Raw genomic sequence first — 13,508 nt, forward strand, 5'->3', positions numbered from 1 at the left:
AGATGAGGAAACAGGCAAAATTTCATACATCACACAGCTAAAGGGAGTTGGGATTGGGTCTCGGATCAGTCCGACTCTAGTGGTGTATCTTGGCATCTCTCTTCCAGTAAGATGCCTGCACGTGAGAACGTGTGTTCAATTTCAAGGAGTTCAGGCATCCTGTAGGTCCCAGAATTAGATCCCCTCGCATTTTAGTTTAGCAGAGGCTTATATATAGTGTTTGTGTGCAGAGAACGGACATCCCCGTGAATGCTTCTCCCTTTCATCATGCTGTTCTCACCCCAAAAAACACTTAAGCACAAATATTAAAAATGTCATATTAGAAACGTTCATTTATAACAGACATTGAAGAAATATAAATCTATATTCAACTAAGTATCTTAGGGATTCTTAGTCTTTTTTTTTTTTCCTTTCATGGTATAAAGAGAAATCTTCAGTCTTTTGTCAGTTGTCTGTGTGCTCTAGCCTCCTCTTTTAGTTACTAAAGTTGTTCTTTAGACATTTTCAGCTTCTTTCCCATCTTTGTTTTTCCCTTTCACACAGCTTGGCAGAGCTGTAAGAGTAAAGAATACAAGCACTCTTTGTACATTTTCACACACAAGTTACATGAATCTCAGTGATTGTGTCTTTCCCATCAGAAGGGAGTAATGTTCTCAAAGCAGCGAACCTTCTCATTTCCTTCCCAATATTTGCTTGGATTTTGTGGTCATTGATTGATTTTATATTGAGCACTGAGGGAAGGAACTCCTGGCACCTTCTATAGCCTGGTGTTTTTTGTTATTTTTTTTATTATTTGATTTTTTGAATAGATAACCATTCAAATGGAACAGAATTCAAAAGGTACAAAAGGTTACTCAGCGAAAAGTCTCCTGCCCTCTCAACTTTTTGTCCCCCAGCCCCTATGTTCCCCTTCACAGAGGCAACCAGTGTTACCAGTTTCTTGTATATCCATCCAGATAGACAATCCAGAGATTGTATTAGAACATAACTTTTAAAATATACTGAAAGGGAATTTTAAAAGATATTTGGAATGGATCTATAATACTAGTAATGCTTTCTGGCATTTAGCTATTACAAGAAAATCTTATAAGGCTGTTAAAAGGGGCAGAAGTTTGAAAGACATACTTCCACATAGATAAATATGTTACACTTAAGTCTCTGCCTGTATGTTAATGCCCTTCTACCCAACAGGGACAACCAGGTTCTGAACATTAGCCAAAAGAGTATAAGAAATAAAACCCAGAAAAACTCAGTCTCCTTTTTTTTTATAATGAAAATAGATTTTAATCCAGAGTTATTTTTCCCCCAGCTTTATTGAGCTATAATTGACATATAGCATTGTGTAAATTTAAGGTATACAATGCAATGATTTGATACATGTGTACATGGCAAAATGTTTACCACAATAAGATTAGTTAGCATATTCTTTATCTCACATAATTAACATTTTGTTGTTGTTATGGTGAGAACATTAAACCTGTGCTCTCACAGCAACTTTCAAGTATACAGTACAATATTGTTAACTAGTCTCCATGCTTTACATTAGATCTCTGGACCTTATTCATCTTATAACTGAAAGTTTGTACCCTTTGACCAACATCTTCTTTTCCCTGCCTCTCAGCCTCTAGAAACCACCATTCTATTCTCTGTTTCATGAGTTTGATGTTTTTAGATTCCATGTATAAGTGATACCATATTTTTCTTTCTCTGACTTATTTCACTTAGCATAATCCTCTCAGGGTCCATCCATGTTGTTGCAAATGGCAGGATTTCTTTCTTTTTATGGCTGAATACTAGATATAGTTTATAGATATAGATATCTCACATTTTCTCTATCCATTCATCTCTTGATAGACACTTAGGTTGTTTCTATGTCTTGGATTGGCTGTTGTGAATATTGATGTGATGAACATGGGAGTGCAGATATCTCTTCAAGATAGCGATTTCGTATCTTCAGATATATATACCCAGAAGTGGGATTGCTGGATCATATGATAGTTTTATTTATAATTTTGTGAGGAACCTCTCTACTGTTCTCTGTGGCTGTACCAATGCACATTCCCACCAACAGTGCACAAGTGTTTCCTTTCTCTCCAACCTTGCCAGCATTTGTTGTCTCTTGTCTTTTTGATAATAGTCATTCTAACAGGTGTGAAATGATATCTCATTGTGGTTTTGATTTGCATTTCCCTGGTGGTTAATGATGTTCAGCACCTTTTCATGTACTTGTTGGCCATTTGTATGTCTTTGGAAAAGTGCCTATTAAGTCCTTTGCCCAGTTTTTTACTCAGATTGCTTGCTGTTGAGTTGTATGAGTTCCTTATATATTTTGGATATTAACCCCTTGTTATTTATGGCTTGCTAATATTTTCTCGCATTCCGTACGTTACCTTTTTATTTTGTCAATTGTTTCTTTTGCTATGCAGACACTTTTTAGTTTGTTATAGTCCCACTTGTTGATTTTTGTTTTTGTTGCTTGTGCTTTTGGTGTCATATCCAAAAATACTTGCCGAGACTGATGTCAAGTAGCTTTTTCCCAGTGTTTTCTTCTAGGAGTTTTACAGTTTAAAGTCTTTAAGTCCTTAATCCATTTTGAGTTAATTTTTTGAGTGGTATTAGATAGGGGGTCCAGTTTCATTCTTTTGCATGTAGGTATCTAGTTTTCCCTGTACCATTTATTGAAGAGACTGTCCTTTCCCTCACTGAGTATTCTTGGCTTTCTTATCAGTCCTTTTTTTTTTTTTGGCCAAACTATGATACACCTTTACCTAAAATATTGATTGCAGTTCTTACTGCTCTTCAGAAATGTAGTTACGTTAGACATGTTCTGAGAAAAGGCAGCTAAAGCTGATCAAAGAAATGAGTACTGTGGCAGACTAAAATGATTAGGATTGTCTAGTATGTCAGAAAGGATATTGCTAAGACGCTTATAAACGTACTGTGGCCCCTAATGACCCTCACCTTCAGGTATTCATACCATTATGCAACCCCTCCCCTTAAGTGTGAGTGCGACGTAAGACTTGTTTCTAACTAATACAATATGGTAAAGATGATGGGATATCACTCCCATGGTTTCATTATATTATATAAGACTCCATCTTCATAGTAGACTTACACTGGAGACTTTTTACCTTGCCAGCTGTGAAGAAGTAAGCTACTATGTGGTGAGATGGCCTGTTGAGTGGACTGCATGGCAAGTACTGCAAGCAGCCTCTTGGAGCTGAGTGTGAACCCCGCAGCTAATAGCCAGCAAGAAGCTGGGCCTTTAGTTATACGGCTGCAGGGAAGTGATTTCTGCCAGCAACCCAAATGAGCTTGGAAGCAAATTCTTCCCCAGTTGAGCCTTCAGATGAGAATGTAAACCCAGTTGGCACCTTGACTGCAGCCTTAAGAAACCCTGACTAAGGACCCAGGTGACCCGTGCCCAGACTCCTGACCCACAGAAAATATGGGATGATATGTTTGTTGTTTTAACCCACTAAGTTTGTGATAATTTGTTACATAGCAATGGAAAACAAATACATTATTTAATCTTCTGATTTTCATAGGTTAGAATGGTTTAATATCAACAGTTCCATGTGATTTAACTTAATTAGGGGAAATCAGTAATTTAAATCTAATTTATCACAGAGCCTTCAAGGTGATAACCAGCCACGCCTCTATAAAAGACTCAGTTCAGGAAAGATGGTGCTATCGGCCACAGTCCCAGCTGCTGCAATTGGCTGGAGGCTATAATTGATATTCTCATTGTAACTATATCACTCAGAGTTCAGTCAGGGAAGCTGAGCAACTCTGACTTTCGGGGTAGGGGGATTATTATAGGAATTGGGCCTTACACAGTTGTGGGAGAAGCTGGGGAAGTGAAGGTCTGAAAGGGAGAGGAGTTAGACCCAAAGGAGTTAACAACCAGTCAACCTGGGAAGCCAAGGACATCGAGCCACTAAGGTGGAGCTGCAAAGGGGGAAGCACGCCCGATAGTGGCTCCGTGGATCTGCAGCCAATCATCTGGTGGTTGCCTGGGGCTGGTGTTGTCACCAGGGCTGCAGTTGGGAGGGAGAGCTGGATGCAGAGCTGCAGAGCAAGGACAAGCTAGAATCCACGGGCACCTCTGTGTCTGCCTGTCACCACATCTAGCTACAGTGACTTTTTTTGTTGTTTGTTTTTGGGATTTTTGGTGGTTTTTTTCTGGTTTTTTGGGGGGGGGCTGCGTTGGGTCTTTGTTGCTGCGCGCGGGCTTTCTCTAGTTGCAGCAAGCAGGGGCTACTCTTCGTTGTGGTGCATGGGCTTCTCATTGCAGAGCACCAACTGTAGGCACACGGGCTTCAGTAGTTGCGGCACGTGGGCTCAGTAGTTGTCACACACGGGCTTAGTTGCTCCACGGCATGTGGGCTCTTCCCAGACCAGGGATTGAATCCATGTCCCCTGCATTGGCAGGCGGATTCTTAACCACTGCGCTACCAGGGAAGTCCCTACAGTGACTTTTAGAGAGTAATGGCTGCTGCTGCTTCCTTTCAAATCACACATTTCTGTTTTGGCCAACTTTAGCTTAGAAACAGACAGGGATGGAGATCGTGGAAAAGAGTTTTCGCTTAAGCAAGTTTAAACAGTACAGGTCAGCACAGTCTCCCTCTTCCATCACCCAACCTAGATTTTCTTCATGCTTTGCCAGCATTTCATCAGGTCTAGATAGCCTGCCAGGTGAGATGACCCAGACCTTCATCCCAGGAGTATCTGCAGTTGCCCAGCCTCCATTATCACTGAGCAAGGAAGCACCAAAAGGTACTGCAGTTGAGTCCCTCGGATTCTGGACGAACACCTTCCTGCTCCTTTTGCACTGCCCCAGACCTAGCCCCCTGGCACAGCACTCTCAGTATCCACTCTCACAGTATTTATATCCAGGTCTTGTAATTCCTTGGGTGGGTGTGCTTTCTTCCCAGAACGGGAACTGTACTTTCTCTCTCAGAATGTGATTATGCTTGAACAGATCCTCATTATTGGTTTGGAGCTAGTGAGAGGAGGCAGGGGCAGATGTTGAAGAAGACAAACCCTGTCTTTTCAGGCACCTCCAGGGTCTTCTGGCAAGAGAACGCTACTGTCCTCTAGCAGGGAGTTGGGAGGCGCTGCTCCTCCCAGCGTGGAAAGTTCAAGTGAATCTTGGGGTTTAGCATTCCTAGCTCATCCACCCAAATATCCCCCTTGCAGGTTTCTGTGTCCACCTGTTCCTATCAAGACCCAGATTTTGTCAGAGGTTTGCCAAGACTTTGCTCAAGTCTTCTTTGTAGTTCTGATATCCTTAAAATTAAATCTTGAGCCTGAGTTTTGGCAGTCTTTTCTGCAGCTGCAGGAAATAAGGGTCTCTTTGAACACTGATCTAGAAGTTTCCTGATTTTGACAAAATTCTTAGACTTTGAGGGGTGACTGTCATTTTTTTTTTTTCATGACTTTTCATCCAGCCACATCAGGTCCTTCGAATTACTAATGTTTCCATTCAAGTTCAACCACTATTACCGAACTAATACTTCACTTAGTGAATCTCAGTATTGTCATGCTGCTACAGGCAGGGGTTATCACCACCCCACTTGTCATTGGGAATGGGGTCCTCTTCGCCATCTTACCAGCGAGTGATTTAGTTCCAGAATCTCACTCAAGAATCTTATTTCCTAGGGCCACTTATCTTACTATCATAGTGTGGGTGTCTCCTCTCATTCCCCCATAACCTGTGCTGAAACAGCCTAAAACAAAGGCTTGCTTGCAGGTAGTTTATTTGGTAAGGCATCCCATGAACAAGAATGAGAATTAGAGGGATTGCAACGGGGGAGGAAGGAAAGCAGCGTAAGAGTGGGCCATTGTGTTGGTTACCACTGGAGGCTACTGGGCTTCAAGCCTGCTTCAAGCCAGGATCCTTGAGGAGTTTTGTAGAATCTTCTTCAGAATGGTCCTCCTGAAGGATAGCAGAGAGGAACCTTTATCCAGCCAGCTCTCAGATGTTGCAGAGTCCAAGGACTAGCAATGAAAAACACTAAGGCATAGATTGACTTGTCCTCTAACCCCCATGTCTCATGCTTATTCTCTGCCTCGGATCTGGAATTCTGGTTGCCTTTTTAAAATAGATGTGCAGGGATGATGTGTTGATAGTGGTGTTTTAGAAAGCAAACCTTTCGGCTGCGTGATCATTATAGATTAGAATACTGAAGGGACAGAGATAGTGGGAAGCTTTTCTATAATTAATGTGTGAGGTACTGAGGATTTGAACAAAGGTGGTGTTAATGGGAATGGAAAACAAAGCTAATCAAAGAGCATTTTGAAGGAAGAATCAGTAAGAAACATTAACTAGTTTATTTTGTGTGTGTGTATGTGAGAAAGAGAGAGAAAGATAGTTGGCACAGCTGATTTAAGATTTCTTGCCTAGAAAAAGGATAGTGTTCATGGACGCACTGGCTCCCCAATATTATTTAACATAATCCTCAGAACTCTGATGGAATTATTTCATCCTGGATGTGAGGAAATGAGACTAACAGAGGGTGGTGTGCTTTGATCCAGTACAGGCTGATAGGTGAGAGCCAAGAGTTAGTGATATAATTACCTGAATTCAAAGCCTTATATGCTCTTCCTGCTACTTCATGCTGCCCTCATTTCCCTCTTGTTTCATAATTCCTTTCCTTAGGATTTGAATCAGTCATGTAGAGGTTAGTAGGAAAGAACTGAAACAACTTTTCTCTCAAGCCTATTTGCACTTGAAGTCTTCATTCTAACTCTGGTGCCACTGAAGAGTCACTATGCATGCTCTAAGGCCAGCCTTCCTCTAACCTTATTATGTTGTTTTATGTTGCATGGCAAGCTGTAATCTCCATAATTCCTTTTCTTTCTTCCCCCTTGTCTATTTCTTTCTTCCTCTTACCACCTCAAACCCAATATGAAACTCTAAATTTGGAAGCAGCTTATACATTTCCTGTTGGATATGAGCCAATGAAAAGGTCTCCCACTGATATTGGTGAAACATGTATGAGGGTATATACCTAGGAATAACGAAGAGTATGAGAGTGGCAGTAAAGACAGGTGCTGACAGTGTATTATTCAGGAAATGTGTCAACGTTGAAGTGCATTTTAGTTATCAGAGGAGCACGAAGAGGAGAAAAACAAAAATGTTCATGATAAAAACAGAAAGTCGTCCTATTTAACATGCAGCAGTAACAATCATTTGTATTACTAAATGTCAAATTAATTTGTTTCACTTTGTATTTCTGCCTTGATCATTCATGTTATATAGCTCAAATTTTTGGAGAGAGGCATTTTTGCCACCTTAAGTTAAAGATTAGAAAGAAGATATTCTGGTGAAAGAGAATAGAAGAAAGGATATAAAAAGTTGGAGATGGATCTGTAAAATGGGGTTATCACACAAGCAAAAAGAATTGTAAATTGCAAAAAGACAGACTTCATACTGTCTGCCAGCCTCACAACAGCATTGTTGGAAATCTGCTACCTGAGCAAAATACATGGGCATCTTTGAGCCATTACATGGCTAGGCTACAGATGAGTTTTTCTGTTACAAGGAAATCATTAAAAGCTTTGATTCATCCAAAAAGGTGTATGGTTTATTAGTCATTGCTGTGTAACAACCACCAGAGAATCTCAGTGGCATTTAATAAAAAACATGTATTTCTCACAAATTTCCAGGTCAGTTGAAATCCCAAATTTAAATTTGCAGCACTGGAGTCACTCTGATTGCCACCATGGTTGAGTAGGGCCAGTGGCTGTGTTCCCACTGCTGCTCATTTTCCTCCTGGGACCAACAAACTAGCCACAGTATGTGCTTCCCATGGCAGTGGCAGAAGGTGAGAGGGCAAGTCTAGTTCCCAAAAGTACTTTTGAAGCCTTTTGTCACATCACATTCACTAACATTTAATTGGCCAAAGCAGATCTCATGGCCAATTCCAAAGTCTTGGGGCAGCGAAATACACTATGCCCGTGGAGGTGGTGGGGTAGGGGGATCAGAAGGCTGGGAGTAGTGAATATGTCTAAACAGTAATCTAGCACATGTGGATAATAGTCTAATAAGCTCTAAAGTTCTAGTTTAAAAAGATAAAGTAGTCATTCTGACTGTGTCATTTAGTTGTCTTTAAAGAAATGTATGTACTGTTTAGTCTGTAGTTAGGAAATGGAGTCAGTAAGCTCTATAGGGAAAAAAGAGAGCGCGTGCCCTCTCTTATGTTTGTTTTTAATTAATTATTTACCAGGTGTCAGGTAGATAGATAGAATCAGAGATAAGATGGGGCCACTACTGGAACTTCCCTGGTGGTGCAGTGGTTAAGAATCCGCCTGCCAATGCAGGGGGCACGGGTTTGAGCCCTGGTCCGGGAAGATCCCACATGCCACGGAGCAACTAAGCCCCGTGCGCCACAACTACTGAGCCTGCGTGCCACAATTACCGAAGGCTGCACACCTAGAGCCCGTGCTCTGCAGCAAGAGCTGAGAAACCCACGCACCTCAATGAAGAGTAGCCCCCTCTCGCTGCAACTAGAGAAAGCCTGCACACAGCAATGAAGACCCAACGCAGCCAAAAATAAATAAATAAATAAATTTATTAAAAAAAAAAAAGATGGGGCCACTACCCCAAAGGAGCGCTCAGTCTGATAGAGGATTCAGACAAATATATCAGAAAGATAAACTATTATGAGAGTTTAATGCTATTACAGAGAGAAACACAGGGCACCATGGAAACTTTTAGGTAAGAGGAACACCTGACTTTTGACTTAGGCTTTGGGGAGCAGGTTCAAGATAGGCTTTTGAAAGAGGCAATATCTAAGCTGAGTCTAAAAGATGTGGAGGAGTTACGAAGGAAAATTAAGAGCATTTCAGAAAAATGGAGCAACATATGTAAAGGCCTAGAGGTGAGAGAGTTCGGTGGAATTCTAGGAAATTGTAAGTAATGCAGTATGAATAGAGTGCAGGATATGAGCCGAGTAGGGGCTGGAGAAGTTGGCAGAGGCCAGATCACCCAAAAAACTGCAGTTTGGAGTTTATCTTGAAGTCAGGCTACTGAATAATTTGTTACATATATAACAAAGTTGTGTGTGTGTGTGTGTGTGTGTATGTATATGTGTGTGTATATATATGTGTGTGTATATATATATGGGGAGGGAAGTGCTAGAGGAGGGAGGAGGAAGGGCTAGATTTCCCAGAGGAAACGAAGTGACTTTTGGATTAAAGATGTCTGCAGAATATCCATGTGAACTCTGGGAAGTTAAGGAATGAGTCTGGGAAGTTTAAGAAATGAGTCTGGATGTCAGGAGAGAGCTCTAGGTTGGACCTTGAAAGACATAAGGATACAGTGGGAGTTAAGGCCATGGGGACAGGTGACATTACCCAGGAAATTGTGCAGTAGAAAGAGCTTTGTAATTACAGCACTTGGCAAGTAGGTACTCCAGAATGTTCGAATGAAGGAAGAATATCATCAAGGATACGATCTCATTTAAATCTCATATCATAACCCTGAGTTAGGAATATAATCCCAGTTTTACAGATGAAAACATTTCAGGCTCAGGGAGGGTAAGTGATTTGCCCAAAGTGACTTTTCTGCTAAATGGTCAAGCTGGGATTTCAAGTCAGTTTGATTTCAAAGTCCATTTTTGCTGTCATGTCTAGCTTCTTTGTAAACCTCAGAAGTTTAAATATATGATGTTATCTTTAATTCCCTTTCTTCCCTCTGCCAATATCCTGGTTTTAGTAGGATTGTGACACATTCTTTTAAAAACCACATTTTCTCTAATTTGCCTGGCTTTGTCCCCAAACATGTCTACCGGGTTGCCTTTCCTGTCATGTTGACTCATACTACTTGACTCCACTTCAATGCCCGCTTTAAAACAGCAGACTGACGGGAGTTCTCCACTGGCTGCTGGGCGAGGCCCGTCCTCAGCTTGGCATTCAAGGCTTACAGTAAAATCTTGAGAACTGTTCAGAACTTTTCCATATTTCCCACTTCTCATCAGCACATATTCATGCCTTTGGTGGTGTTTACATGCAGATTTCATTTATAAGGATCTCATTTTAATGTTTAGATTAAAGAAATTAATCTTTAATCTTTAGATTTAATTACTCTTATGCTTACTCTGTTATTTCTAAAAATGATTTTATCTTTGTGGCAGAAAAAGCTTGGATGTCTTCCTACCTTAGTTCCATACCCAGTGTAAGGGTTCTTGGTACTCTACTCGTAATGCGACAAGCTAGCCTCTGCTCCTGCCTTTTTCTAGAGGGATCCTTTTGTTGAGGGGAGGTAAGGAGAGCAGTTCTAACTGTTAGAAATTTCTTAATAATGAGTCAAAATCTCTCTTCTTTTACCATCAAGTGTTTCCCAGGACTTGCCCTTGCAACCACAGAGAATGGGTCATTTCTTTTCTGCCTCATGAGGTTCCATCAAACATTGAAAGATAGCTCTTATGTCTCTCCTCAGGTTTCTCTTACATAAATCAATAATAATCTTGTTTGTTCAGAGCTTTTCTTCAGTAACAGGTCTTAAACTCTCCACTGTACTTACACCCTCCTCTGAGAATTCTGGAGTTTTGTCATTGCCCGTCTAAACACAGGGCTCACAACAGAGCACAGCACCCCACAGGAGAGCAGTGCAACATTATTCCTTTGATTATGACTCTATGCTTGTATCTTAAAAGCCTGAGATTGCTTTAGTTTTATAGCAGCCATGTCACATTTTGCATTTGTTCAGTTAACATACCCAGATATTATCTTTAAATAAGCAGTTATAGTTAAGCTAGCTCGCCCCTGTCTTTTACTGTGCTGTTGCTTTTCTTTAATCTAAATATAGAACTTTCTGATTTTTTTTAGTTAGATTTCATCTTCATTTCGATCCATCTTTTTAACTAATTATGATCATTTTATCCAGTGTATTTTTAACTGCGTTTCCCAGCTTTAGGTCATCTCAAGACTTTGAAGCATACTTTCCACAACTTAATTCAAATTCCTTTTTTTTTTTTTTTTACATCTTTATTGGAGTATAATTGCTTTACAATGGTGTGTTAGTTTCTGCTTTATAACAAAGTGAATCAGTTATACATATACGTATGTTCCCATATCTCTTCCCTCTTGCGTGTCCCTCCCTCCCACCCTCCCTATCCCACCCCTCGAGGTGGTCACAAAGCACCGAGCTGATCTCCCTGTGCTATGCGGCTGCTTCCCACTAGCTATCTAGTTTACGTTTGGTAGTGTATATATGTCCATGCCACTCTCTCACTTTGTCATAGCTTACCCTTCCCCCTCCCAATATCCTCAAGTCCATTCTCTAGTAGGTCTGTGTCTTTATTCCCGTCTTACCCCTAGGTTCTTCATGACATTTTTTTTTTCTTAGATTCCATATATATGTGTCAGAAAGAGAAAGTCAAATTCTTGATTAATATCGGAAAGACAGAGACTCTCCGCTCCATCCCGAGAGTTAATCAGTGTTACTTGCAAATGGTTCTGTTAGCCACTGTTCTATCATCCCTCCACATCTTTCTGTCTTATCTTCAAAGATCTCATTTGTACATTCAGCAAATTTTTATTTAATGCCTACCATGTGGTAGAAGGTGCTAGAGATACAGTGAAGACAGCGATCCCCGTCTTCTGTAGCTAACAGTCTAGAGACATCATGAAGTGTTTTGTTAAATGCTTTGCAGAAATCAGGTTATACAGTTCTCTATGATATTCTGCTTATCTGGTACCATATCAGAAAAGGGGAGGAAGCATTACTTTTTACAGACTCGCTATTGGTTCCTAATGATCTTATATCACCTGAAAATGGGAGTTGTTATCTTTCTCTTTTCACTTTTCATAGGTTCACAAGAACTTTGAGCTTTGGAAGTCTCCAGAGTTCACTGCGGCCCTTTCTGTCTTTTACTACTCTATCTTTTAAACCTCTGAGCTCATTAGACAGCAGCCTGTTTAGCCACATTTTTGTTGTTGGTGGTGGTGGTGGTGTTTAAACAACCCCCCCCCATTTGGGGTTCTTTTTTTATTTTATAGTAAACTTAGTTGTGAAGAATTTCTGTCCAACTTTAGCCATTTTCCCTTACACAGTCTTTGTCACTGTAATTTTACTTACATTTTATCTCTGTATTTTGAAATTATCTTTCCTAAGGAAAATAGATGACTATCCTCAGATTTTCCTCGTCTCTTCTTTGAGCTTTTAAGGTGCCATAGTCACTTTCTCCAGGATCCTGGTCCTTTTCACTTAAACCACATATTTCTTTTTAGTTCACCAGATGAACAAAAAACTGCAGTATTTTATCTGTATTCTGAGGGATTAAACTATCGGCGATGCGAAGTGTTGGTTTTTTATTAGAATAATACAAAAAACAGATGTCCTCATAGTTCCTAGAAGATAGCCCACCTGTCTTACCCCCAAGGGTGGATTCTCTTATCAGTCAGGTGTCATCCAAGCCTTCCTCTTGCCAGTTCCCAAAACTGTACCATTTCTACCTATTCTTCTGTCTTTCCACTTTGGTCCAGTGCCGTCCACTATAAGGTCTTATACAGATTGTTGAGTTGCACATAGATGTTTATTTTCTTAAACAATTATGAGGGTTCCTTGCCTTTTTCTATGGATCTGTCTTTATGGAACGGCAGATTCCCTGTAGATGTCATAATCTATTACAGTTACCAACTGTTACCCCATCCCACCAAGTCTTGGCGATTACCATGAGATTTTATTTATCTCCTTGTTCTTTTTTACCATTGATACGTTTAAGGTTGGTGTCTAACACACTGATGTTCAATAAGTAATATTTATGATTAATCTCAAGAAGTATTTGCCTTCTCTTTTAGGCTGTGAGGATATCATTGCTGAAAGCATCTCATTAGATGCCTTAATTGCCATCCTCAAGTGGAGCTCTCATCCATATGGCTCTAAATGGGTACACCGACAAGCTTTACATTTCCTCTGTGAGGAATTTTCCCAGGTCATGACTTCGGATGTTTTTTATGAACTCAGCAAAGACCATCTGCTTACTGCTATCCAGTCTGACTACCTACAGGTAATCATTTATACACCTCTCAAATTCGTTGTCATTCATAGGTGCACCAAGAAACCCATCTGTACTCTGTTACTCTCCCATCTAGGGAGATCAGCCCACCCAGGAATACCCTCTTCATATTTGTGCAGCCACAACCTTCTAGCTCTCTGGCCCTTTGTGCACTCTGCCGCCATGATTCAGCATTGTGAACCGGCCCAGGTCCTAACCAACCACGCCAAAGGGGTTGTGACAGTAGGCAAAAGGCAAGGTCAGAAGCATATCCCAATGGTGATTCTCTTGGCTTCTGTTAATAACAGATTCACTGTAACAGTTTCGTTTATTTGGTGAAGTATCAGAAGATAGTTAGTTTAAGCAGCACAAAGTAAGAATAATACTCAATTTCTGACCTACTCAAATGCTTATAAAAACTCAATGTGTGTGTCCTGCTGAAGTATAATAATGTTTTCAACTACTTATTTTTAGTCAGAAGTACTTTTAAGCAAATTCTTA

At 40.5% G+C, this 13,508-nt stretch overlaps 1 protein-coding gene across 2 annotated transcripts in view; it reads left to right on the top strand.

Annotated features, from left to right (window-relative positions):
• BTBD7 (BTB domain containing 7) overlaps positions 1 to 13,508 on the top strand; it is an 80,903-nt gene that overhangs the window by 46,350 nt on the left and 21,045 nt on the right. For both annotated transcript variants that reach the window (XM_067727106.1, XM_067727117.1), the window contains exon 4: positions 12,811 to 13,019. In XM_067727106.1, the coding sequence (XP_067583207.1) occupies positions 12,811 to 13,019 (209 nt within the window). The remainder of the gene's footprint in view (positions 1 to 12,810; positions 13,020 to 13,508) is intronic.

This window comes from Pseudorca crassidens, chromosome 1 (genome assembly GCF_039906515.1).
Source record: "Pseudorca crassidens isolate mPseCra1 chromosome 1, mPseCra1.hap1, whole genome shotgun sequence".
Classification (NCBI taxonomy): Eukaryota; Metazoa; Chordata; class Mammalia; order Artiodactyla; family Delphinidae; genus Pseudorca; species Pseudorca crassidens.